This window comes from Zootoca vivipara, chromosome 11 (assembly GCF_965207765.1).
Source record: "Zootoca vivipara chromosome 11, rZooViv2.hap1.1, whole genome shotgun sequence".
Lineage (NCBI taxonomy): Eukaryota > Metazoa > Chordata > Lepidosauria > Squamata > Lacertidae > Zootoca > Zootoca vivipara.
The window spans coordinates 53,234,386-53,261,628 of NC_142594.1; the positions used below are offsets into that span (position 1 = coordinate 53,234,386).

At 47.1% G+C, this 27,243-nt stretch overlaps 2 protein-coding genes across 9 annotated transcripts; one reads left to right on the forward strand and one right to left on the reverse strand.

Annotated features, from left to right (window-relative positions):
- Positions 1–1,788: 1,788 nt before the first annotated feature.
- GUK1 (guanylate kinase 1) lies at positions 1,789–19,646 on the reverse strand. Of its 6 annotated transcripts, none has more exons than XM_088654266.1 (9): positions 19,504–19,646; positions 14,691–14,768; positions 7,798–7,911; positions 6,864–6,905; positions 6,251–6,347; positions 4,833–4,971; positions 3,554–3,638; positions 2,820–2,905; positions 1,789–1,967 (listed from the first exon to the last, which is right to left on the reverse strand). In XM_088654266.1, the coding sequence occupies exons 3-9, from the start codon at positions 7,907–7,909 to the stop codon at positions 1,932–1,934; spliced, it is 597 nt and encodes a 198-aa protein (XP_088510392.1). In that variant the 5' UTR covers positions 7,910–7,911; positions 14,691–14,768; positions 19,504–19,646; the 3' UTR covers positions 1,789–1,931. The 6 variants fall into 6 exon arrangements, with proteins under 6 accessions (XP_088510392.1, XP_088510394.1, XP_088510393.1 ...); XM_088654268.1 differs by having other exon boundaries at positions 7,794–7,911; XM_088654267.1 differs by lacking the exon at positions 14,691–14,768 and adding an exon at positions 17,071–17,164.
- MRPL55 (mitochondrial ribosomal protein L55) lies at positions 17,532–27,168 on the forward strand. 3 transcript variants are annotated; one of them, XM_035129954.3, is made up of 4 exons: positions 17,532–17,829; positions 20,725–20,903; positions 24,462–24,663; positions 26,922–27,168. In XM_035129954.3, the coding sequence occupies exons 2-4, from the start codon at positions 20,878–20,880 to the stop codon at positions 27,069–27,071; spliced, it is 378 nt and encodes a 125-aa protein (XP_034985845.1). In that variant the 5' UTR covers positions 17,532–17,829; positions 20,725–20,877; the 3' UTR covers positions 27,072–27,168. The 3 variants fall into 3 exon arrangements, with proteins under 3 accessions (XP_034985845.1, XP_088510397.1, XP_034985844.1); XM_088654271.1 differs by lacking the exon at positions 17,532–17,829 and adding an exon at positions 19,714–19,906; XM_035129953.3 differs by lacking the exon at positions 17,532–17,829 and adding an exon at positions 19,714–19,788.
- The last annotated feature ends 75 nt before the right edge of the window (positions 27,169–27,243 follow it).

Genomic DNA, 27,243 nt, shown 5'->3' on the forward strand with positions numbered 1-27,243 from the left:
GTCTGTTGTCCTTCCCGAGGTGTTCTCCCTTGCCCCATGTACACAACCTTCCACCCAGGAGAAGCATTTAAAATTGTGGTCCCACCTACATCATGTTTCTCCGAAAATAAGACACGGTCTTATATTTATTTTTCCTCAAAACAAAACACTAGGACTCATTTTCAGGGGAGCTTATTTTTTTCCCCTTCCTCCTCCTCCTGCCGCGGCCGGCATTGCTGCTGCGCCTATCACTATGTCTTATTTTCAGGGTATGGCTTATATTCCTTGCATGCTTAAAAATCCTGCTATGGCTTATTTTATGGCTTCGTCTTATTTTGGGAGAAACAGGGTACCTGCAGCCCAGGAAAAGCCATGCCTCTCACTGGCATTGCCTCAAGAGACAATGGAGTGCACCTCTGGGCGGGAGGTCAAACCGCTACGTTAGCAGCACCGAAGTAATCTCCCCGGGGCGAAAGCCTGGACATTGTGTATGGAGGGCCTGTTGCCTAGGCAACAACACCCCCCTCTTGTCCTCGCTGGTGTGGCCCTAAGGAAAGCAGAGTAACACGTTTGACACCCCTGATCATCTTGGTTGCCCTCCTCTACACACGTTCCAGCTTCTCAATATCCTCCTTAAATTGTGGTACCCAGAACTGGACCCAATATTCCAGGTGTGGTCTGACCAAAGCAAAATAGAGTGGGACTATTCCTTCCCTTGATCTGGAGTCACTATGCTTCTCTTGCTGCAGCCTAGAATTAGCTTTTCTTTTTGCTGCTGCATCACACTGTTGATTCGAGTATATAAACTGTTGATTGACTGTATAAACTGAAGCCTGGATCTGGCAGCGATCACTCGCTTTCAACTTAAAAACAGCAGCATGGAAACGGGAGTTTAGAATCACACCAGGACAGCCACAGGCTCAGCCGTGGATGTGGGGGAACTGAAGGGCCGCTGCTTTTGAACATCCGCAGAGCAACTGCAAGGCTGCATCTGGAATTAGGAGGAAGCGGCTTCCAGAAATTGAGCACTGATGAGGTCAGCGGCGTCAAGCCAACCACTCCCTTGGGTCTTCCCCGTCTATTTTGGACACTGGCATCTGCCTCCCCTTACTCCCCACAGCACCTAAAGTGCCGAGTCAGACTGCCAACCCCCAGCTGGCTTTCTTCTTCCTTTGTGCTGCATCACCCTGGTGCTGAAACTGTCGTTTTCAATTAGTGCAAGACACTGAAAGAGTCCGAAGTTTGCTAAAAATAACTTACTTAGCTGGGGCGACTTCAAGGAGATCTTGGCACAAGAGGCGGCATTTGATGGCGCTTGCTGATAGATCAATTAGCAGAATTCCCCTTTTAGCTCCTGTCCTACGATGTGGAACAGCCTTCTTATGACTGACTTGTTATAGTACTCAGCGTTGTCTAAGCACAAAATTGCCTGCCCACGCCAGACGTTACTGCCTGGATCATGCAAGGCAAAGCTTTTCTGCTCTAAAGTCCATTAAGGGCAAACATATGAAAATAAACGCCGGCCTGCTGGATAAGGTGGTCAGTGACCCACCTAGCCCAGCATCCTGATCTCACAGCAGCCAGCCAGATGCCTGTGGGAAGCACTCTGCTCACCTATGATTCCTGGCAAGAGGAATTCGGAAGCATTGCTGCCTCTGAAAGTGGAGGCAGAACATAGCCATTGTGGGACACCAATCTTTGCTACTATTTTCAGAGTACAGTAGTGGTCCATGCTGCAGCATAAGCATCTCGGCAGACTTGGAAAGCTTGCCTAAATTACACACGGAAAGTATGAAAACGCACAAAGACTGGGTTTGATATTTTCTTCTTTAATAGAAAGTGCCCTAAAAGAATTCCGTTATCAGGCTAAAAGGGAATGTGTGCGTGTCTGTTTCTAATTCACAAGCAGCAAAAAGACATCAGGAATGGTCTGCAAAGGTTCCAGCGGCTATTCATGATTTCTTGGATCCCTGCGCCTTCTGGATTTCCTATGAGGAGAACGAGGAGAAATGGTTACACGGGGATTTGTATGAACCTACACCGACATCATCTTCTGAGGCCTTTCTCCATGTGCCTCCTCCAAGAGAGGTCCGGAGGGTGGCAACACGAGAACGGGCCTTTTCTGCGGTGGCTCCCCGTTTGTGAAATGCTCTCCCCAGAAAGGTTTGTCTGGCCCCTTCATTATACATCTTTAGGTGCCAGGTGAAAACGTTTCTCTTCAACTAGGCTAATTGACATCCAATGCCTTTTAAAAATTGGTTGGGGAGGAGCGGGATAATTGGGTTGTACTTGTTCTTACTTTTATTATGTATGTTGTGTTTTTATATTGTGATTTTATGCTGTAAATTGCCTACTGCCCTGAGACTTGTAGGTATAGGCAGTACTATTTTAATAATAATAAATAATATATAATAAATGTTCAAATGCCTTTATCACTTTGGTCAAGGGACATAAAATAGGGAGAAGCATAACATACTGCAGCCATCACATGCTTCAAGCTAAAGGAAGCTGCTGGCCGGCCCTGCAGAGAAAATAGGCACTGCGAAGGAGGAAGGGTGTTGGGTTGGGTGGTGAAGGGGTGGAGAACCTGACACAGGACTTTAAAGCAAGTGAGCCATGAGCTGAGACAAGGAAACCCTTTCCAAAGGAGTAGGCAGTGTTTGTCTCTGGCAGCTAAAACAGAAGAGAATCTTGTGGCACCTTAAATACCTAATGTACAAAAGATTTAGTGGGCTGTAGCCCACTTCATCAGATGCAAGAAAACGGATCATTCCATGACCCAGGAAATATCCGTACAATTCAGACAGAGAACTGTGTTCCGAAGAAGTGAAATAGCTTACCACTGCAAGAATATTTTTCAGCTCGGTATATGCTTCTTCCAAATCATTGTTAATGATGATCAAGTCGAAAAGCCCAGGCTCCTTACCTGGCAAATTGAAATGCACACACACACACACACCATTAAACCAGAAGTCAGAAGATCAGAGACAGGCAAACCAGACAGACCCTTTCCTGTCTTTGCTCCCTTCCAGATGCAATAACAAAAGTGACTAAGCCAGTTCAGCATCCCAGAAGGGCCCTTTCCCCAGACACTGGGCAATATAGATTCTGCCTCTTTGTGAATCGGAGACTGACTTCTTGCTGCCAGCTGCCATGGACTGCTTTCACCATTTGGCATTTTCCAGAGGAAAGGCACTGCTGTTGCCTAGTAAGACAATTCCAAACCACTTCCGGTGGACCTGTGTTAAGATGTTAAGCCCTTGCAAGGCACCCCCCATTCCCCTCCAGCAGATCCCGTAAAAATGTACAGGGGAGGGGAGGGGAGGGGGGATCTGGGGCACAAAAGGCCCCTATCCACCAAACACAGCTCAACTCCGCCCTCATGCCTTCATTACTCTCCCTCTTGCAATCTCTCTCCATCGTATATGAGCGCCGCTGGTTCAGGCTAAAGGCCCATCTAGACGAACATCCAATTTCCCACATTGGTTAACCACGGATGCTGGTGGGAAGCACACAAACAGGACGCCAGACTAGGACAACAATGCACATGCACACCAAACTCTAGTGTACTCACTAAGTTCCATATCGATGCGAGCTGCGTTCAGCCGCTTCTGTAAACTATCCTCCGTTTCCGTCTGTCGGTCCCGTAACCTTTTTTCCTAAAGGTTTCCAAAGGGGGAGGAACAAGAACGAAATTTATACCCTTATAATGAACGGGGTGGGTCCATTCTTCTCACCTCTCAGGGCTCCGTGTTGGCACAAATCCCTCTAGGTCTTAGGCAGGGAAGAAACAGTGCCACGGAGCCGCTGCTTAAATGCCATGTGGTGCACTTTGGTCCTGCCTTCTGTTTACATCAGTGGCCTGCCCGATGCTTCCAGGAACCTTGCAAGCAGGGCACGGAGGCAGCCGACTCCCCCATTATTGGCTTCCAGTGTCCAGTGGTCTTTAGAAGCCCACAGACAAGGAAGTCCCATTTCACTGTCTTAAATCAGTGGCCACTGTGGATTAATTTAACAGCCTACGAAAGCTACCCAAGACAGCGGCCCTCACCGCATTTTGCCTTTCTCACAGAATTCGTATTAGGATATAAAACCAGAATTCAGAGCCGGCCCTACTATTAGGCTGAGTGCCCTGCTTCACTTAACGTTCAGCCTGATGCAGAGTTCTGTGGAGCTCAAGAGCGTGGTTGCTATTCAGTGACGCTTCGCTTGGCCCTAGAAAAGGTGATGGCCAAATGTGGATTTTGGAATTGTTGCTTGGACCCAGGTGGCGCTGTGGGTTAAACCACAGAGTCTAGGGCTTGCTGATCAGAAGGTCGGCAGTTTGAATCCCTGCAACGGGGTGAGCTCCTGTTGCTCGGTCCCAGCTCCTGCCCACCTAGCAGTTCGAAAGCACATCAAAGTGCAAGTAGATAAATAGGGACCGCTCCGGCGGGAAGGTAAACGGCGTTTCCGTGTGCTGCTCTGGTTCGCCAGAAACAGCTTTGTCATGCTGGCCACATGACCCGGAAGCTGTCTGCGGACAAACGCCGGCTCCCTCGGCCTATAGAGCGAGATGAGTGCCGCAACCCCAGAGTCGGACACGACTGGACCTGATGGTCAGGGGCCCCTTTACCTTTAGTTGTTGCTTATTTTACTACGTAAAACTCTGTGCACGCGGACTTTACATCACATCGGGGGTCACCACTGCAGTGCCTGCCAAATGCTGTTGGGACTCCAGCTCCCATCAGCCCCCGCTAGCGTTGGCAACACTAAAAGATGGCGGGAGTTGCAGTTTGGAGGGCACCCTGTTGCCGACTCCCAACCAGGTATCAGTTGCAGAGAACTGTAGCTCACCCCCAAGCCACACTCACCAAGACTTCTATGGACGGGGCTTGGACAGAGATGTAGATGGGATTAAGGTCAGTTCTCTTGATGTTCTTCACACCCTGCATGTCTATGTCCAAAACGCAGATCTGGTTCTGCGCTTGCACAGCCTGGATAGCTGCTTTGCTGAGAGGGAGGGAGGGAGGGAGGGAGAGAAGGTGGTTAATGATCACAAAGTGGAGGTGCCTTTTTTTAAAAAAAAAATCCAAGAACGGTCTCGCAACAAAAGAGGCAGCTTTGAGGATCAGCACCTTGAGCTCGTTGGTGTGTTTCAACCACCTCTAAGAGTCTCAAGGACATCTGGCTGCAATGATCAGCCTCACCTACATTACATTCTAATGGGGATTAAATGGGATGGGGAAGGAGCTCTTTGAAGAATAAGGCAGGATATAAATGCAAGAAGGAGGAGGAGGAGAAGGAGGAGGAGAAGGAGAAGGAGGAGAAGAAGGAGAAGTAGTAGTGCAGGAATAAACATATGGAAGGTGGGGTAATGGGTGGGAGATCCTGTTCACAGCTTACTCTCTTTCTCACGACGCTAGTTTAACTCTAAAGCTTTAGCTCCAAATAATAAAATCTGGTTCTTTTCACCATCAGTGCAGGGCAGCCTTCTCCATCTTGCTGCGCTGATGGGAATTGTAGTCCAAAACATCTGTTGGGCATCAAGTTGGGGAAGGCTGGTAAAGGTCCTCAATTTTTTTTTAAAAAAAATCCTTCCAGTAGCACCTTAAGAGACCAACTAGGTTTGTCATAGGTATGAGCTTTCGTGTGCCTGCACACTTCTTCAGATACACTGCATGCCCACGAAAGCTCATACCTATGACAAACCTAGTTGGTCTCTAAGGCGCTACTGGAAGGATTTTTTTTTCCTTTTGTTTTGACTGCGTCAGACCAACACGGCTACCTACCTGTAACTAGTACTATGAAAGGTCCTCAGAAATTAGATGACCCTTGGGTGGAGCTTCAGACAGGGGGATTTTCTTTTGTCAGGAAGAGGCCCAGTCACAGCTCACAGTCACAATCTTTGCTTTCTGTCTCAACCCACTGGGGACAAGCCATGACGCAGCATTTGACGCATGTGAGATGTCTCCAAAGCCAATCAGATTCCCATCACCCTCAGTTTGGACAAGCTGTGAATATCCATCTTGTCCAACAAAAACACTGGTTTCAAGGTTCATTGTGCCCCTCCGGACAATCTACTTTCACTAGGAAGGTGGAAAAACGGGCAACAGCAATGGGGGGGGGGGTGTCCTATGTTCAGGACACTCGGGTCCCTTTTTGTTGTTGAAATTCATAGTTTCTTGTTTTGTTTCTAGCCATTGTGGTTGCCGAAATTGAAAACAGGGTAGCAAAGAAGAACAAAAGAGCAAAATCTGACAACTATTCCTGCCCAACCCAAATCACATACCTTGTTCCGTACAAGTTCCCAGAAAATTCTGCATTTTCAATGAACCCTCCAGCGTCAATTTGCTTCTGCATCTCTTCCCTGGTCACAAAATGGTAATCTGTGGGGGATGAGGGGGAGAGGAAAATGAGGTTTCTACATGCCAATTTTGTTAGTGCATGCACACCTGCCCCCAGAGACGCCGCACCCCAAGCAGTGTTAGAAATTAGCCAGGCGCATTTTGCGACTGGGCATGGGTCCAATTGCGACCACACGGAGATCTCTGGGTGGCGGGTTGGCGACTGGGGGAAGCAAAATGTCACTTAGAGAAGGATCTAATATATCTGTTTTATTCTGGGTTGTTTTATTTGAGGTTTCAATGTGTTGCAAACCGTTTTGAGATTTGTTCTCTGAAATATAAAGTGGTATAGAAATGAAAATCATCATCATCCCATGTGTGTGTGTGGGGGGGGGGGGACGGCACCTAGACATTCCATTGTGGCAACCGCAACCTCTGGTAGGCCTAACCCACCCAGCCCCACCCCTAACCAGCCTAGAACCAGTCGTTTCGTTAGAGGAACGCTTTTGCTAATCTCCCGTTTCCTGTGACGGTGGTGACTAGGACCTGGGCACTGACCTTTTCCATTCACTTCTCCGGGTCTCGGTTGCCTTGTGGTATCTGCAAGCAATAAATATTTTTAAAAACGCACCATTAACACACGTTGCATGTTTCGCCAAGTGGTTGGGAAACCCAAAAAAGAAAGGAACGTGCCTCTCCCTCTATGGCCCCTGCAATGATCGAAAGAGCCTTCTCTCTGTTTAACTGAAGGCTTTGACTTCTTTTAAAAATACAAACTGCCAGGCCAAGGGACTGACGTTGCTAGTTCCTCTGCCCCACTTTTTAAAGCAGACAAACAGGCAAGAGAGCTTCAAAGGAGAAGGTGGTGGGCTCTTTTCAGCGGAGATTTTTAAACAGAGGTTGGATGGCCATCTGCCAGGGATTCTTCAGCTGCAATTCCTGCTTTGGAGGGATCAGAGAAGCTTCCTCTGAAGCACAAAGCGGTATATATATTAAAGGTAAAGGGACCCCTGACCATTAGGTCCAGTCGTGACCGACTCTGGGGTTGTGGCGCTCATCTCGCATTATTGGCCGAGGGAGCCGGCGTATAGCTTCCAGGTCATGTGGCCAGCATGACAAAGCCGCTTCTGGCAAACCAGAGCAGCACATGGAAACGCCGTTTACCTTCCTGCTGTAGCAGTTCCTATTTATCTACTTGCATTTTGATGTGCTTTCGAACTGCTAGGTTGGCAGGAGCTGGGACCAAGCAACGGGAGCTCACCCCGTCACAGGGATTCGAACTGCCGACCTTCTGATCAGCAAGCCCTAGGCTCAGTGGTTTAACCCACAGCGCCACCTGGGTCCCAGGTATATACATTACCTTAAAACTAATCATAGTAAGCGCTGGCTTACTATGGGGGGCAAAGCTCGAGGACCTGCCAGTCTTCCTTGGGACAACCCTGATGTGAACACACTGCTTCACCACCAGCCCAGCAGAAATGAACTCACTCACGGGAGACGCTGAAGCCGAAGACGTTCTCATAATCCTTCAGGAGTCTCTTCAGCAGGGTGCTTTTCCCCGCACCGGACGGCCCGCTCAGGACAACTGGCCTTGGTCCCGTCATAACTGCAGGGAAGTTGTTTCATCGTTAGAAATGTATGCTTTCGGTTACTTGGGAGATTGCTTATGGATGCATAGCACTAGAACTTGTGGACATCCAAGGAAGCTGAAGGTTAAAAGATCCAGGACAGAGAAAAGAAGCCAATAAACTAGGGAACTAGGCAACGGCCACCATCTTGGATGGCTTCAAAAGAGGACTGGACTCATTCCTGGTGGACAAGGCTATCAGGGGCTATCAACCATGATGGCTAAGCTGTCTCCATGGTCAGAGACGGCCATGCTTTTGAATACCAGTTGCTGGAAACCACAGGAGGGGACAGCGCTCATGTGCTTGTGGCTTCCTACGCGCATCTTGGTTGGCCATTGTGAGAAAAGGTTGCTGGACTAGGTGGGCCATTGCCCTTATCCTGCAGGCTCTTATTACCCTCTTATGTATTCCTGTAGCCTCCCCGAATGATTATGTAGAAATGTGGGATTATAAAAGCGCTCTGCGTGGGTCTACCTTTGAAAGTGACTCGGAAGCTACAACTACTCCAGAACGCAGCTGCCAGACTGGTGATTGGGAGCGGCTGCCAGGACTATATAACACTGGATCTACTTTGGCTCCCCGTATGTTTCCAAGCACAATTCAAAGTGTTAGTGTTGACCTTTAAAGCCCTAAACGGCCTTGGCCCTATATACCTGAAGGAGCGTCCCTACCCCGTCATTAAGCCTCAACACTGAGGTCCAGTTCTGAGGGCCTTCTGGCGGTTCCCTCACTGCGAGAAGTAAAGATACAGGGAACCAGGCAGAGGGCCTTCTCGGTAGTTGCACCCACCCTGTGGAATGTCCTCCCCTCAGAGATGTCAAAGAGTTAAACAACTATATAATTTTCCGTGGACATCTGAAGGCAGCTCTGTTTTGAGAAGCTTTCAATGTTTGAAGCTGTATTTTTTTGGAAGCTGCTGGGGTTGGGGAAACCCAGTGGTTGGGGTATCCTATATAATAAAGTGCAAGTGTCTCTGCGTCCAGATTCCCTGTGTCCCTGTGTCCGCGCTACTGCGCATGTGCCCCACGGACACAGGGATTGGATGCAGAGACTGCACGCACACACACACGCTCTCCCCACCTCCCCACCTACCGTTTCCCTGTGGCCGCCAACCGCTGCTCCCAGCCGAACTGAGCGTTGGCAGGGGGGGGGGAGAGCGTGTGTGTGCGTCCAGCAAGGAGAGATCCCGCAAGCGCTTCTCCGAACCCCGGGATGTCTCCTTCCTATCGGCAGCTGGGGGAGAGGAAGGAAGGAGGAGAAAGGGCTGCTTTCTCCTCCTTCGTTCCTGTCCCCCTGCCGCCGACAACAAGGACAGGTCCCGGGGTTCGGAGAAGCGTTGCGCAAGTGCTTCTCCGAACCCCGGGATGTTCTAGCGCCCGTTTATTCAACGGGCTGAATTACACTAGTAATCATCATAATCATCATTTATTAAAGATAAGTGCATGGTAATAATAATCGATGATTTATTATAACGCCTCACATCTCTCCATGTCTAAGTTCTTCTGCACAACAGACAACCCTTCTAAAGAGGTACCACCTAAACCAGCTTCCCCCAACCTGGTGCTCTCTGGGTGTTTCAGCGCTACAGCTCCCACCAGCTGCAGTCAATGCAGAGGGAGGGGAAAGTAATATATTTTGAATACTGGGGAGATTTTCCCCACCCAACCCTGGCCATCTTCCTAGGAACTGCTTTGGGGAATATCAACATGTTATCCAGCTTTGGAGAGCCCACCAGTGCCTTTGGGACCTCAGCAGCCAGTACTCCAACCCCTGCCCTCCCCTCAGACCTATTCTCATGCTTAGCAACCACCAAACTTCATATTCAGGGCAGGAGCAAAAAGGGGAGGGTGGAGGCATAGAGACATGGGAAGATTGAGAGGTATGTTCTGACCGGAACAGTTAGCATCTGAAAACACAACCAAGGGTAGGGCATGGAAAAGAGGTGAGATGGTCTTGCTCTCTCACACATGCACATACAACTCATTTCGGAAGGCAACTCTCAGTCCGGAAAATATAGGAGCTCAAGAATGTAAGAGCCTGGCTGCTGCACCAGAACAAAGACCTATCTCATCTGTCCTTCTAATCTCACAGTGGCTAGCCAGATGCCAACATGATCCCCCCACAACTGGTGGCACCCAGGGGCGAAATGACTGAGCAGATAGAGACTGTGTTCATGCTCTTAATTTGCCATTGTACTATCCATCCATGCTCTACAGCCCTTTGCTTACCTGGTGCATTTTTAAAGGAAACACAGATGTCCCAAGAGCTATAGCTTAGCTGATGGAGCTTAAAGTCAAAGTGTATTAGCCTGAACGATTCAGCCATAAAGAATGCCCATCCAGTGCATTCTCCATGCAAAGCTGAAGTCGGAAAGCAAAACAACAACAACCTCACAGTGCTGCTTTCTGCCTTGCGAACAAACTGGATATTTTTATCTAGCATTTCCAATGCTTTGTTGCCACCCCCTCGCTTCACTACAAAAACCCTGGGAAACAGATTACAGCATTAGTACCATTTTACAGATGGGAAGCTAAGGCTCAGGAAAAGGATTTGCCCAAGGGCACTCATTTTGTTGGAATCTGTCTGCCTTGAGAGACAATGGAAGAGTGTGCCATCGGGAGTAAAGTCAACACTGTGGATAAATTGAGCCTTTGAACACTAAATTCTAGATTGCATCTAATATCCTACTCTTCCTCCCCAAAGAGCTCTTGGGGGGGGGCAGCATATTCCAGCTTGATATCTTAACAACCACCCTGTGAGGTAGGTTAGCATCGTTTTCCACATATTGTAGCTGGAGGATGAGGGCAAGAGAGGTTTCCCTTGGAAAACTGCATGCTTGCCATAATTTTAAAGCAATTTTAAACATATTCCCCTGACAAACTATCATAGGAACTGTGGTTTGTAAATGGAGCTGGACTTCAAACTGTGGGGATAAACTACAGTCCCCAGGATGAGGTGTGCAATGTGCTTTAGATACATGTACAGTGGTACCTCTGGTTACAAACACTTCAGGTTACAGACTCCGCTAACCCAGAAATAGTACCTCGGGTTAAGAACTTTGCTTCAGGATGAGAACAGAAATTGTGCTCCGGCTGCACAGCGGCAGCGGGCGGCCCCATTAGTTAAAGTGGTGCTTCAGGTTAAGAGCAATTTCAGGTTAAGAACGGACCTGCGGAAGAAAAAAATTTCTTAACCAGAGGTAATGCTGTATACTGCCCGAGTGAAAACTGGGATTGGGCCTTTTTGCCAACCAATTTTTTAAAATTGCTGTATGAGCACATCTCTCATTGTACAGGCATTACTACGAGCCTCATTACACCGTAAAGTCTTAACAAGTTTATTACAACGCAAGCTTTCATGGATTCAAGACCAGCATATGCCGCAATAAAAATCTGTTAGTCCTTAAGGCACCACAAGACTCTGTTGCTTTTGCGACAACAGACCAGCACAGTTACCCCACTCTGTATTTTTTTATAGCTTGCAACCTAGAAGCAGAACGTGGCAGCATTAAGTAACAGGCACAATATACTCTTATAGCAGAATGTCAATTTCCTAAGCACAAAATTCAGATTGGGGCATGGGGGCTCCGATCACAGACTGCAGAGAATCAGAGTGGGACTCTGCCCTTGGCATGTTAACTCTCTTCCCACTGTCACAGAGAAAGAGGCGTTAGCTGCCTTTTCACCCATTTGCTGAAGTTTAATATGCATTTAACTGCACACAGCCGCCCTAACGCTTCCAGAACAGAAAGACAACCTCACCACAAACAACATTCAGCAAATCGAACTAAGACTCAACAGCTACCACAATATGGAATATCTGTTTTAACACAGTCTTTCCCAACCTGGTGCCCTCCAGATATTTTGGACTACAATTCCCATCAGCTAGAGCTTCTCTCTTTCCCATTTTAGCACACCAAACATACTTTTATAGACCTCTATCACATCCTTTCCTGGGTAATCTTTCCTAATTTTGTTTAACCCACAAGCAAATGTGTTAGCAATTCCTCTTAAAGGGTAAGCTCCACATCCTCAATCTTTTTTGTCGCTTGAGATCAAAGCTATAGAAAAGAGGAAGCAGTTGCCTCAACCCCCATCGTCCTGGATTTTTTATTTTTTTAAGAATTCTGTTTTTTAAACTTCAAATTGGCCCTTTACTCAGAAGCCAGACAAAGGTGAATGAAAGTGAGTCAGATGCTGCTGTCTTTTGGGTAGCAGCTGCAGACATCCACACCACGCCAGCACTCCCAGTGTTTTTCTCACATCTTACCTTTTTGCTTTTCTGGGGGTCCTCCTAAAAATCCCTGATAGAGTTTTGCTTCTTTGTCCTGTTCTTTTTTTTTGAGTGACCAACAGATCGATCCTGACGACACAGGGAAAGGGCAGCGCAGGTAGAACACCTGTCTTATTTGTGAGCGCCTAAAGTCTTACTAATTTCCAGCTCTTTCACCTTGAGACAGCCAATGAGAAGCCACCGCCCCCCCCCAAATCCCTAATCACCTCCTGTGGTTTCCTCCACACTCCCTCCTCCTGCTTTTCATAGCTTAAAAGATTCAGCCACACCCTGAGCTTAACTCCGCGGAGCGCACCTTCGGCTTCAAAGCAAACGCTGCCGTCGGAAAGGAGTTTTAATTGAATGCATATCTATTTGTCAAATTATTTATAATATTTCCACCCCGCTTTTTCCACAGCCGGGGGAAAGCATTCTCTTAAACACACACACAAACCTACAATAAACACTGTATTTTCATTTAGAATCACAAGTGAGAAACGGTACCCACAAAGGTCCGACTTACACACTGCTCAACTGTCCTTATTTATCAGGGACAAGACAGTCTCAATGTCCTGGGGTCCCTGCCCCCCCCCCCAAATACACTGTCATCCCTGTTTTGGCTACTGAGGAAAGTCAGAGACGATAGAATTGACTGCAACACTTCAGACTGAAGGTGGTAGAACTATAATTTTAAGCTCTCCTCCACATTTAAAAGCAGCAGCAACAACGAAAACATAACCCAATTCCCTGGGAAACAGAAATCTAGCACAGCAGGGAGAAAGGTTCTGTTCCAGCCCTTTGCCAGATGTGCTTGCTTCCCAGGTACAGGGAGATCTCATGCTGTGTCTCCAAAATGCAGCACAAGGCCAAAGGCAGTCTCTTGCTCTATCCCGCACCCACCCACCCACCTGTGAGGTGGAGAAGTATTCTAGAAGCGCATCAGAAGATTGGTCTAAGCACCATGCAAAACAAGCCCCAGTCCTCCTCTCCATCTTCAGGATCAGAGATAATATACAAATAAATGTGCAGTGCTGTGTCGGACGCCATAGGGTGGTAGTTAGGCGAGTGCTGAACCCGAGAGATCAGGGTTCAAATCCCCACTTAGCCATGAAGCTCCCTGGGTGGCCTTGGGTCAGTCTCTCTCAGCCTAACCTACCTCACGGGGTTGTTGTGAAGATCAAATGGAGAGAGAGGGAGTGGTTCGTGTGCCACCTTGAGCTCTTTGGAGGAATGGTGGGATATAAATGTAGTCACAATTCCCCACAATTGCGCTGGGCATCTGAGGCTCTCTGTGCACCTTAAAAGCCTTGCACAACTGAAGGCTCCTTCTTGAGGGGCGGGGGGGGGGGGGGAAGCTCAACAACTTTTAAAATATGGCAACCTTCCCAATCAGCTTTCCAATCCTCAGCTTGCCTCACACAACACCTCCCCACGAGATGTGCAGAAGATTTTCTCCACAGCCAAAGTGACAACCACCCTTTCCCACAAAAAGCTGGACTCCGAGCATTCCGCCGCCAAGAGCTTGTCCCAAGAGGCCAGAATTTCTGCAGATAACCAGTGTAGGATGCTTCCCTGCCACAAGTCCAACACAATGCAGACTGGCTTGAGAGCAGTACATGTGAAAAGGATCTAGGAGTCTTGGTAGACCACAGACTTGACATGAGTCAGCAGTGTGATGCAGCAGCTAAAAAAGCCAATGCAATTCTGGGCTGCATCAATAGGAGTATAGCATCTAGATCAAGGGAAGTAATAGTACCACTGTATTCTGCTCCGGTCAGACCTCACCTGGAGTACTGTGTCCAGTTCTGGGCACCACAGTTCAAGAAGGATACTGACAAGCTGGAAGGTGTCCAGAGGAGGGCAACCAAAATGGTCAAAGGCCTGGAAACGATGCCTTATGAGGAACGGCTTAGGGAGCTGGGTATGTTTAGCCTGGAGAAGAGAAGGTTAAAGGGTGATATCATAGCCACGTTCAAAGTTATAAAAGGATGTCATATAGAGGAGGGAGAATGGTTGTTTTCTGCTGCCCCAGAGAAGCGGACACGGAGCAATGGATTCAAGCTTCAAGAAAGAAGATTCCACCTCAACATTAGGAAGAACTTCCTGACAGTAAGAGCTGTTCAACAGTGGAATTTGCTACCAAGGAGTGTGGTGGAGTCTCCTTCTTTGGAGGTCTTTAAGCAGAGGCTTGACAGGCATATGTCAAGAATGCTTTGATGGTGTTTCCTGCTTGGCAGGGGGTTGGACTGGATGGCCCTTGTGGTCTCTTCCAACTCTATGATTCTATGATTCTATGAATAAATTCATCCAAGCTGCTTCCAAGACCCACATTTCCGCAAATGTTCTAGGAAGTGACAGAGAGAAAGGGGAAATGGATGGGAAGATAGCAAGAATTTTGGGTGGAGATTGCGAAATTGACCCGTCCAGCTCAGTACTGTCTACACTGACTGGCAGAGTTTCAGGCAGGGGTCTCTTCCAGCCCTACCTGGAAGTTGAATCTGAGACCTTCTGCATGCAAGGCAGATGTTCTACCACCAAGCTACGGCCTTCCTCATAGATTACACTGGAAGGACAGCAAAGAAGGCACAATATAAACATAGGAAGAGATCAACAAAGCACGTTCTGGGCATCACGCAAGCTTAGAGGAAGAAAAGACAGAGCAGCTTGGCATTGGGAGAAAAGAAGATTAGAGGGTGGTTCTCATTCTAGCCTCAAGAAAGGTTGCGTGATTAGGCACTTCTAATCACCAGTCCTATTTATAGCCTTGTCCTTTTTGTAAAGTGCACCTTCCCCAGAATTTCATAACGTGGGGCCAAAGGGCGGCAAAAAAAGCACATTCGCTGGTTGAAAGGTTAAAGCCAAATGACAAGAACCAATGGCTATTTTGAAACTCAATTTGCAACAGACCACCACTGGCCTTCTGAAGGACTTTGCTCCTCTTTGATCTTGTAACAGGAAAACAGCGCATCAGAATCAGGCTTGTGAAGAAGTTAATTGCAGGAAGGCCTGGTATATCTCTGTATGATTTCAGCAAGGATTTCCCAACTCCCAAATGCTTAACAGCAGCAGCAGCCGGGTACACTTGCAGTGGCCTGCAGAAGGCTAAGCCAACTGAGAAACCCTGCCAGGGGACTGATGGACTTATGATGCCATGCCAAGAATGCCCCGTGTCTCCTGCCCCAGGCTTCAGACAAGCTCTGTACAGGCCTGGAGTGGGCACATGCGAGTAGTGGGATACACCAGAGGCAGCAAGTGTGTAGAGTTGGAAGGGATCCTGAGGATCATCTAGTCCAGGCTTCCTCAACCTCAAAAGCCAATGCAATTCTGGGCTGCATCAATAGGAGTATAGCATCTAGATCAGGCATCCCCAAACTGCGGCCCTCCAGATGTTTTGGCCTACAACTCCCATGATTCCTAGCTAACAGGACCAGTGGTCGGGGAAGATGGGAATTGTAGTCCAAAACATCTGGAGGGCCGAAGTCTGGGGATGCCTGATCTAGATCAAGGGAAGTAATGGTACCAACTGTATTCTGCTCTGGTCAGACCTCACCTGGAGTACTGTGTCCAGTTCTGGGCACCACAGTTCAAGAAGGATACTGACAAGCTGGAACGTGTCCAGAAGAGGGCAACCAAGATGGCCAAAGGCCTGGAAACAATGCTTTATGAGGAACGGCTTAGGGAGCTGGGTATGTTTAGCCTGGAGAAGAGAAGGTTAAGGGGTGATATGATAGCCATGTTCAAATATATAAAAGGATGTCATATAGAGGAGGGAGAAATTTTGTTTTCTGCTGCTCCAGAGAAGCGGACACGGAGCAATGGATTCAAACTTCAAGAAAGAAGATTCCACCTAAACATTAGGAAGAACTTGCTGAGAGTAAGAGCTGTTCGGCAGTGGAATTTGCTACCAAGGAGTGTGGTAGAGTCCCCTTCTTTGGAGGTCTTTAAGCAGAGGCTTGACAGGCATATGTCAAGAATGCTTTGATGGTGTTTTCTGCTTGGCAGGGGATTGGACTGGATGGCCCTTGTGGTCTCTTCCAACTCTATGATTCTATGATTCTAACCTCGGCCCTCCAGATGTTTTGGCCTACAACTCCCATGATACCTAGCTAGCAGGACCAGTGGTCAGAGATGATGGGAATTGTAGTCTCAAAACATCTGTTCCATATGGGGATCAAACCTGCAACCTTGGTGTTATCAGGACCACGCTCTAACCCACTGAGCTATCCAGGCTTAGTATAATTGGCTACTTTCTACACACATTCCTCTCTATCCTCCATCTAGAAAAGATTCTTTAGATTTCCCCCTACCCTGATTTTAAGCAGTAGGTTTCTAGTCCTCGTGGCTTTCTAAGGGAAGCTGGAAACGGTGAAGGCAAAACACGGCAAAAAAGGATAAATTCAATGGTTTTAAACTTACAACGCATGAGAAGGTGCCGTCCTTATGTATTCATACTGCCCAGCATACCCAAGAGATGCTTTTGTAATTAGATGCTCCCTCCACAGCAAGCAATAATCTCTTCCTGTCACCTCACAGCTAAGCCACTCAAGAACACTGCTGGACGTTTCCATAACTGGCTGGCTAAACCTAGTTATCCAAACACAGGCGAGAAGACAAACCAAATCCTGATGAATGGAAGGCATGGAAGACAAAAGACTCTCAGTTCTTCTTTGGGCGATCTTTCATTGGTAAAAGGTATGGAAGAAGCAAGACACAACAGGAGTCTATCCTGCTGCTCAGAAAGGACTCTAGCCATTTATTGCCTGCTCAAAAACTGCAGTGGAAATAACAACCCACAGTAACACTCTGTGTGGTGCTGGACTCAGTTGCCTAGTCATTATTACTAACAAATCTGGCTGGAAATCTACCTTATTGCCTTTCTGCCAGCTTTTCTCTTTCATCTTCAATCTCAGCCACTGGCTGAGTTACAGTGACATAATGGAATATTCACAAACATTCCAACTGTGAAAAGAGGAGGCAATAATAATCAGTTATGGAATGCTTCACATCTGATGCAAGTGAAGAAAAAGAAGCCTGGCTGAAGGGGGGGGGGGGGAAACACACATGAAGGGTTGCATGTTGGTAAGGCTTCGAGATCTTAGAAGGCTAAGTGGCCAGGAACCCCAAAAGCCAAATGGTGCAATGTGAAGATTCATAAGTCATACATGATTAGTTATATCCCTGGCAGACAGGAGGGCTGAGAATGAGGGAAACAAAGGAACTGAGAGATGAAAGCCAACTCTATACCAATTTGAAGCAAACAGCCAAATAATCAGTTCTCTAGTTATACACAAAACTGTTAAGCGTTTAGAAGTTGTGTAAAGATCAGGACAGTGAAGACTACACATTTAAGTAAATTAAGAAGCAGTGAAAACTTGGCTGTTTTTCTACTTGAACTAGCTCCCAGTGGCACACAGCCAAGGCTCTAGTAATAAATTTGTTCCAGCTTACAAAGGCTGCACACGTTTATAAGCTATGAACTAGCTACTAGCGGAGCAGGGCGTGTGTGTATTCCCCAGCAGAGGGCAGCAGTAATTGGACATTTCCTGCTTCAGTTGTTTTCATGCAGTGCTTAATGGAGTTATGTATATGGAAATAAAAGTCATCCTGCTCAAATCACCAGACACGTGAGTATTAACCACCAACGGCATGCATAAGATACTTCACTCAGTTAAGTTTGAAATGGGCACTAAGTATTCTAAACTTCTATGTGATTTCTTGAAGATAACTGCAGATACACAAACCTTCAGAAGATAAATTAATATGCAGATTCACCTCTGTGGGGGGAAGACTTTTGGTGTTGTTAGCTTCCAGAATCGAGTTTATTATGAGCTACTTTGAGCATATGCCAATTTCGTACATTGGATTCTGTTAATTCCACACCCCTTAGCAGTTTCATTTTCATTATTTGTGCTATACATAGCAGAACCTCTGTTTAAGGAGAAACCACGTACACAATAATTCCTCTGGACATCTGGCAGGGAGATTGTTTCTTCTTCTTCAATTACAGTGGTACCTCTACTTACGAATAACTCTACTTACGAATGTTTCTACTTATGAATGGAGCTCCGCCCGCCATCTTGGATTCGGTTTAGATAGGATTTTTTCTACTTACGGATTTTTAGATAGGGTTGCTTCAACTTATGAATTTTTTCTCCCAATGCATTCCTATGGGATCCAACTTACAATTTTTTTCGACTTACAAATGTGCGTTCGGAACGCATTAAATTCATAAGTAGAGGTACCACTGTAATTTCAAAACTCTGACCAGTAACCAAGACCATTCTGAAAGCTGTCAGGGGCAGAGTCCATGCCTCCAATTACTTCCAAATCCTGCTGCCATAAATATTATAAACCAATTCATCACAACTTTTCTTTGCTCCCTGAATAGTATTAGGGGTAAGGAGATGCAATGTCACGCAGAGGAGCAGATTTGACAAGGAAGCCTCTCCCTTGGTCTGTTATTTCAAATATTTAAATACCACTTTCATTCTGTTTTTAAGTGATGGTTTCCATGGGAAAATCTTGGGGCCGATCTGAACTCTAAAACCAGGAGTGACTTTGGCTAACAGGGCAAAATGCAAGCAGGGAGAGGCGCCCTCACCCCTGAATCTTCTTGCTAATTACGCGGTTCAAAATGTGCATTTTGCATTGTTTTATTTTGAAATATTTAAGATATCTTAAGTTTCCTGTTAATTATGTTGCTTTGAATGTATACTGCACTTTACTTTCTTCAGTAATGTTTTTATTCTGGGTTGTTTTATTTGATGATTTAATGTAAGCTGCAAACCGCTGAGATTTCCCCCCCTTAGGAATAGAAAGCGGTCCAGAAAAGAAAGATAACAACACAGGGTGGGGGGGGGGGTGGGAAGACGTGTTGAAAGTGATAGTGCAAAAGCAGGGAGAGGAGAGAAGGTTTTTTTTGCAGCAGCAGCAGCAAAGTCCTTGCAGCGGGGCAGGAAAGCGGCGGGAGCAGCTGCGCGGAGCTCTCCAAAAAGGACCGCAAGGAGGAAGGCGGGCGGGGAACTCTTTAGGAGTGACACCGGGGATGAAAAGGGATTGGAGTGCCCGACAGCAAGGCCCAGCCGGCAAGCAACCCCGACACCAAGGAGGCTTTAAAGAGGGGAGAGGAGGCGGCTGAGGGGCAACGCCCGCGAAGCGCCGGGGAGCGAGAGCGGAGGCAGGAACCAAGGCGAAGGGTCGCGGGAGCAGGAGGGGAAGCTTTCGGTGAAACACCTTTGAGGCCAACGGTTGGGGCGCGTGCGGGGAGGGGGAGGCCGAAAACCGCGCGCCGCACTCACCTGACAGCGCGCGGCAGAGGAAGCGCCGCCAGCGCATGGGGAGAGGGAGCGGAGCCGTTTCCCCCGAATGGTGACTCAAGAAGGGCGGGCCGGGGCAGGGCCGGGCCCTGCCGCCGCCGAGAGCAAACCCCGCCCCTTTACTCGGACCTCGCCCACGTCATCGCCGCGACGACGCCCTCTCCATAGTCCGCCCGCGCCGAGTTTCGCGATGTCGCTGGGTGATGACGCAAGGAAAGGAAGGGTTCCAAGAGCGCCGGGTCGCGTGAGCGGGACTCTTCGGAGCCTGTAAGGAGGAGCAATCCATTGGGTACAGAGTAGCGGGGGGGAGGGGGAGGGTTTAAAGTCGTCTCAGTAGGTCAAACCATTCAGAAAGAGGGAGCCGGAGTTTTGGTGGCGCGTGAAGGCAAGTCTGGGAAACAGCGAGGATCGAACCATCTGCAGGCGGAGGCGCGGGGAGAGCAAGGCGGAGCCAAACCATTGTTGGACCTAATGGGGGGGAGGGAAGCAGTTGAGATTGGGGGCGAACCATTCTCGCAAATTAGGGGGGAAATCAGTGGTTCAGAGGGCCAAACCATTTGTGGAGGGGGGGAGGCATGGTCTTGTTTGATGTCTGACCTGATGCTCACGTCTCGTCTCATTTTCCTGCATTTTCCCTCTCCAGTAGTGTGCATTTCTGTATATCTGCCTATTCTATCCATTGTACTACCTGCATTGCAGGTGGTTGGGCTTAAAATGATCGGGGGGGGGATTCCTTCCGATTCTACAATTCTGTGATTTGGGCTCCAGTCGCTGCAAGCACTTGCAGTGGCAGCTGCATGCTTTGCCTCTGCAAATACTTCCATCCCTCGATCCAGGAGAAAAACCCCACCCAGGCTTTGAAGGGGGAAGTGCTGGGCATTCGGAAGGCACCCAGGCTGTGATTCCAAAGCACCGTGAGAAGACCCAAAGTATCTTGATTGCTAACAGCATAAGAACTGCCTTGCAGGATCAGATGCTTTTGGAATGCGATGGTTTTGACGGGAGGCCATATGCTAGATGTTTCCTCCCACCTGTTGTTCAGAGGTTTACTGCTGCCTGTTCTAGACTGTCTCTTTTTAGCTATCTCTGCTAAATCTCTATATTTAATAAGTATTTTATATTCCCTTCCTACTCTGATTCATATTTTCATTAATTAAGCGATATATAAACTTGTCAAATAAGAATAAACATTTCTCCCTTCAGTCGTTGCCATAAAGAGCAGCTGTGGCCCCTTGGGTGATGTTCCGTAAAGATCGTTGCAGTCTTTGCTCATCGTGAAAGCTGAATCCTTTGCCTCGGAATCGCTGGAGATTGGCGTTCGTTTGCTAGGCTTCAGGGACTGTGCATGAGCTCAGAATGACGACTGTAATCAGGACTTTAAGGTATACCTCTTCTTATTTAGTGGGATCATTGTGCCTTGTGCTGTCCACGATCTAGAACTGATATGGCCCCTTTCCGCAGTGCTTCTTCCATCCTTGTACATATTCCATGAAAGTACATTGTTTTTCAGTAGATCAACAGTAAGCCTGCAGTCTCATGCATGCTTCCGAAAACCTTTTTCTGAAAACCTTTTGCTGGACGCGGGTGGCGCTGTGGGTTAAACCACAGAGCCTAGGGCTTGCCGATCAGAAGGTCGGCGGTTCAGATCCCTGCGACGGGGTGAGCTCCCGTTGCTCAGTCCCTGCTCCTACCAACCTAGCACTTCAAAAGCACGTTGTCACAGGCGCGGTAGCGGCTACTCTAGAGTAACGACTCCTCAAAGCGTTGTCTTTTCATTCTTTTATTTAGTGCTGATTATTTACAGTGCAGAGCAGTACTATGTACATGTTGTCAGTTAGGGGTCAGAACCTCCGAATGGAGATTCGCGCGTTTTCTTCCAGCAAAGTAGTCTAGGGATACTGAATCTCCGCCCCCGTCGTTTCCTGCGCAATTCCGGGGTCGGCGGGATCGGCCTTCTTCCCTTGCTTCCCACTTCCCTTCCCACACTGGGCATGGGCTCCGCTACCTTGCCTGAGCCTCGGTCACCACTTCCTGAGTCGCCGCTGGAGGTATCCCCCTCCCCACTTGCACTAGCGCTGGGAGACGAACTGGTACTTAAGATGGGAGGGACCTGCCTGTAGCTTCTGTCCCTCACACACGTCAAAGTGCAAGTAGATAAATAGGTACCGCTCCGACGGGAAGGTAAACGCCGTTTCCGTGCGCTGCTCTGGTTCGGCAGAAGCGGCTTACATGACCTGGAAGCTGTACGCAGGCTCCCTCAGCCAATAAAGCGAGATGAGCGCCGCTACCCCAGAGTCGGTCACGACTGGACCTAATGGTCAGAGGTCCCTTTACCTTTACCTAAAAGGTAAAGGACCCCTAGATTTGACTATGGGGTTGCGGCACTCATCTCCGCTTTCGGGCCGAAGGGAGCCAGTGTTTGTCCACAGACAGCTTTTCTGGGTCATGTGGCCAGCAGGACTAAACTGCTTCTAGTGCAATGAGAAACCGTGACGAGTGCCAGAGCATACAGAAACGCATGGAAATAGCAGGAGGGAAGTGTGTTCTTGCACTCTGGGCCTGCTTGTGGGTTTCCAATGGGCATTTGGTTGGCAGATTCTGGATTAGATGGGACACTGGCCTAACAAAGCAGGTCTCTTCTTATGCTTTTCTTATGCTATGAACCAATCTGGACCCTGCACTCATCATCTGAGGCCCTTCTTCCTGTACCTCCTCCATGAGAAGTCCAGAGGGTGGCAACACAAGAACCAGGGCCTTTTCTGTGGTGGCTCCCCATTTTTCAGAATGCTCTCCCCAGAGAGGCTTGCCTGGCGCCTTCATTACATATCTTTATATGCCAGGCAAGAACATACCTCTTCTCCCAGGCCTTTGGCTAATTAAACAAGCCATGGCCTTTAAAACTGTGCAGAGGCCTTACTGTTTTCGTTTGTTGCTGCGGTATGTATTTTGGTGTTTTTATATAGTAAATCACCCAGTGTTCCTCGGATGAAGGGCTGTATAGAATTTTAATAAATAAAATGATAAATAGAGAATAATTAAGTGCTGCACAGGTGTTAATCTGACTAAAACAGCAGTTCATTTGCACATGTTTGATCCCAGGATCTAAGAACCCTCTTAGGGGAAAAAGAGGCTGAGGTTTGTTTTCCTCTTGTTTCTTCAAACAAATGAGCCAGAGTGAATTCGGATAGGTATTGGAACCAGCTTCAGAGCCAGGATTAAATTTTCAAAGCTGTGTCCTCCGAGGGCTTTTAATATATATGAATAGAAATTGCCCCCCTTTCTTGTTACTGAATCATCACCTGAAAATGCCAGCCAGGTGCCTGGAAAGCACATTCAATAATAATAATAATAATAATAATAATAATAATAATAATAATTAATAAGTCGGTAGCCAGCTGATAGAGGCTACCCCAGGGCTAGGTATTAATTCACATTGTAGCTTATATATTTTTCCAGGGTACTTTTTTTTTATAAAAAAAACAACCTATTATTTCGGTAACCTTCATGACAATCCTGCATGAGAGGCTGAATGAGTACAACTTGCTTTCAGTGGAGAGAGGAACTAAATTGTGACAAAGCTGTGCCTTACCCATAGGTACCAAATTCTATCCGAAGACACCCTGCAACCCCAAATCCAAAGTCCGCTTGCATCTGTTTTGTAAGATACACGTATCGTAAGATATATTCATATTGTAATCCCAGAATGACAGTAAATTTAATTAATTAAATAAAGAGGGATGGGGGGGGGAGAGAGTACAGCTTATATAAAAGAGGCATCTACCCACCCACCCACCCCCTTCTGTAGTTATCATCTCATCAGTATTTGATGGCATTACAATATTTTCTGGCTTTCTACACACCCTCCTCCTCCTGCAACCTGGACTAGCATTCTTAAGAGCTAGCAACTCGCTGCATTTTAAAACGAAAGCTGAGACGCCAGAGACACTGAAATCTTATATAGATTTCATGTTCCTTATGGTGCCAAGCCAAACTGCCTGTTTACTAAATCACAGTATTTTTCTTATCAGAGTTGAGTTCTACTCGGAGATAACTTTTTGTTGTTGTTTCTGGTATGTACCGTTTCCCCTTTTTTAAGACACCGCCTTGTAACTTTTTTTCCTCAAAAAAAACCCACACAACAACACAGGGTGGCTTACTTTTGGTGGGATGTCTTATTTTTTTATTACCGGTATGGTTTTTACGGCTCAGGGCGCTGCTGGGCTCTCTTGAGTGCTCGGCGCTGCAGCAGCCACCGGTTCCGGGCGGCAGGCATCCTTGGCTGGGCCAGGCGGAGGCCGCTGGCTCAGGCCCTCCGCCCGCTGCTGCAGGGCGCTCCGAGCTCCTTGGTCGGGCCAGGCAAGGAAGAAGCAGTGAGCCCAGTGGTAGCGGCAACCACGGAAGCGGCAGGGACGGCGGTGGACGAGAAGGCAGAGCACAGGGATGCAGCCAGCAAGGCGGGAGCGTGATCAGCTGTTAAGCGGAGCTCTTGGAGCGCCGCTTCACAGCTGATCGCGCTCCTGCAGTGCCGGCCGCATGGAGTGACTCTGTGAGTGGAGGTGCCTGTGGGGGTTGGTTTCCGCGGCGCGCAAGTATGGCTTATTTTCGGGGTATCCTATATAATAAAGTGCAAGTGTCTCTGCATCCAGTCCCTGTGTCCGCGCTACTACAGCTGGGCTCAGTGGAGCGCCCACTGCTAAAGGGAGGGAAGGCCGTGGCCCCGCCGCTCCTCTCACATACCAGTATGTTCTAGCGCCCGTTTATTTAACGGGCTGAATGACACTAGTGTCTTATATTTCTCAAATGCTTAAAAACCCTGCCATGGCGTACTTTATGACTACGTATTAAAAAAGGGGAAACAGGGTATATATGGTTCTTAAAGAGTCTCTGAGTGTGTCAGTTTTTGCATGGATTTTACAAGTTCTTCTCTGAATCGGTTTCAGGGCTTTGCGGTTAGAAGCCTTCTCCGGACTCCTTCCCAGGACTTCTGGCCTCCACACATCCACCCAGCATCCCAACTCCAACCGGACATCCATCGCTTGCATGGCCCGGCAGAAGTATGCCCGGCTCTATCCAGTGTTGCTGGTCAGGCCTGACGGTTCTACGTTCTATATCCGTTACAAGGAGCCAAGGCAGATCCTTTCGGTTAGAGTTGCCGTTTAATATGCATTCAATTTATAGTCCCCCTGTTTATGAGACGGTCCCAGCAGCAGGACAGAACATTAAATACAACCAGAACATAAGAAGCAGGATCAGACCAATGGCCCATCGAGCCCAGCATCCTGTTCTCACCGTGCAGAACATTAAACAGTATGCAGGCAACGCCATATAGGTTATACACAACCGTAACTGGCTATAATAAAATGCATGAACTAATACAGAATGAATAAGGCAATTTCTGTTATAATGTACGTAGGAACAACCTCTGTCAGAGGGGAGGGCACAATCCCAAACTTAAAGTGTTAATAAGGGTCACAGTCCCTTATCTTATTCGTTTGGACTGTGACCCTTATTAACACTTTAAGTTTGGGATTGTGCCCTCCCCTCTGACAGAGGTTGTTCCTACGTACATTATAACAGAAATTGCATTATTCATTCTGTATTAGTTCATGCATTTTATTATAGCCAGTTACGGTTGTGTATAACCTTTATGTGTTCGTAACTGAGGTCTGTGTTGTAGTCTTGGCAATGCCATATATACAAAACAGAAGCATTATTATTATTATTATTATTATTATTATTATTATTTTATTATTATTTTAGAAGACATCTGAAGGCACCCCCTGTTTAGGGAAGCTTTTAATATTGAATAGATTATTGTATTTTTATATTCTGTTGTAAGCTGCCCAGAGTGGCTGGGGAAACCCAGCCAGATGGGCAGGGTATAAATAATAAATTATTATTATTATTATTATACAAGAGACAAACAAGTGTCTGCAATTCAGTAAGGTACAGATAGGCAGCAAGCTATAAGGAAAACAAATGACTGGCAGATTACCGTAATTCAGCTTCTACCAAAGACCTGGGCAAATCTAGTTTTTTGCTTGGAGAAAGAAAAGGTCTTCCAGGTGTCTGAGAGAGCAGCAGATACATACTTCCCAAAATGCATTTAAGAATCCCGGGACTAATAGGTCCTGCGTTTGACCTGAAATATATTGGATGCCCACTATGGTGGTAAACACTTTGTATTCTAGGCTTCTCCTTGCAAAAATAATTCCCCACACATAGAAAATTATTAGCATGTCAAGGGGAAGGTTTCTGGCCTCTGCTCCCTTCTGACATGCTAGTTTTTTCCTTACGTGTAGGAAACAATTTTTGCCTGGAGGGAACATTAAGCCATTTGATTCCTCCCACTAGCATTCTGAACAGTCCAGACACAAGTTTATCAGGTTCCATTAGGGCAGGACACTGGTCAGATTTGTGGGGCTGTTACAATTATTGTGTGTAAATCTTTGAGAATTGTTGATTTAAAAAGTATACCACATAATATAAAAAACCTCTAAGCATTTTACATTAAAATAATAGGAAAATTCCATTAAAATTCCTCAAAACTAGGTAAGAGCAAAACACAGCTATATATCACAAATGAAACTGAATACAGTGGTACCTTGGTTTAAGAACACAATTGGTTCTGGAAGTCTGTACTTAACCTGAAGCGAGCTTTCCCATTGAAAGTAATGGAAAGGGGATTAATCCATTCCAGGCGGGTCCACGGAGTACTCAACCTGAAGCGTACTTAACCCGAGGTATGAGTGTAATTGGTTCTGGAAGTCCGTACTTAACCTGAAGCGTACTTAAGCTGAAGCGAGCTTTCCCACTGAAAGTAATGGAAAGTGGATTAATCCGTTCAAGGTGGGTCCGCGGAGTACTTAAACTGAAAATACTCAAACCGAGGCGTACTTAAACCGAGGTATGACTGTAGTGTGATAAATAAAAATTAAGAGTCAGTAAAGTCCAGACACCAGGATACATCTTCACACACTGCAAGAGAAGATCACTAGAGGTGTGTAAACTGTTCAAGGAAAACCTTTTGAACGTTGCAAATCATCTACCATATGCGTCCAAGAAGCTGCATACAGCTTGAAAACCGCGGGCATTGATTCTGATCATCCATGAGGGTGCTGAATTGATTGCACGCCAGGACTAGTAACTTAATAACAGAATAGTCTTTTGGTTTCTAAAGGGATTTCTCAGTGTCTTTTCCACAAGCTGCAGACTTAACATTTGAAGCAGCAGGCATTAAATGCTTCTCTTTCAGTAGCACCCCAAGGTGCTTGCCTCAGTAAGGGTATCCCTGCTGAGTTTCTAGAGCTGGTAAAAGGAACAAGACCCTCCCTGCGGGGGAAACATGGTGATTCTAGGGGTGTTGACAAGTTTCTATGTATGCATAATTCTGTTTTCAGATACCTGTGGACATCAACACCCTCCCTGATGCCGAAAGGAGAGCCCGCTTGCGGAAACGGAGCACCACCAAGCTTAAACCCAAAGAGGAGACACGTTTCGAAGACGACTTTAAATTGGACGATTACAGAAAGTTTTGGAAAAAGAAATGAGATCCGCCACCCAGGGTGGAAAATCAGTCACAATCAGATACTTAATTTTACTTTTTAAGTTGTAAAAATGTCCACAAATAAAGAGATGTCTACCGTTTCCTTTGTATTCCTGTTATTTTCTGGACTGGCTATCCATAACTGGCTAAGTGTGATTATTGCCGTGTCTTGTCAT

Excerpts from the sequence above, each read along its gene's own strand:
- GUK1 (XM_035129952.3), bottom strand. The coding sequence starts at position 19,540 with ATGCGCTGGCGGCGCTTCCTCTGCCGCGCGCTGTCAG. Across the intron at positions 4,972-6,250 it reads GGGAACTTGTACGGAACAAG|CAAAGCAGCTATCCAGGCTG; the intron begins GTATGTGATTTG and ends CCTCCCTCTCAG. Across the intron at positions 1,968-2,819 it reads TGAAAAATATTCTTGCAGTG|GAAATCCAGAAGGCGCAGGG; the intron begins GTAAGCTATTTC and ends TTCTCCTCATAG.
- MRPL55 (XM_035129954.3), top strand. The coding sequence starts at position 20,878 with ATGACGACTGTAATCAGGACTTTAAG. Across the intron at positions 20,904-24,461 it reads ACTGTAATCAGGACTTTAAG|GGCTTTGCGGTTAGAAGCCT; the intron begins GTATACCTCTTC and ends AATCGGTTTCAG. Across the intron at positions 24,664-26,921 it reads AGCCAAGGCAGATCCTTTCG|ATACCTGTGGACATCAACAC; the intron begins GTTAGAGTTGCC and ends TTCTGTTTTCAG.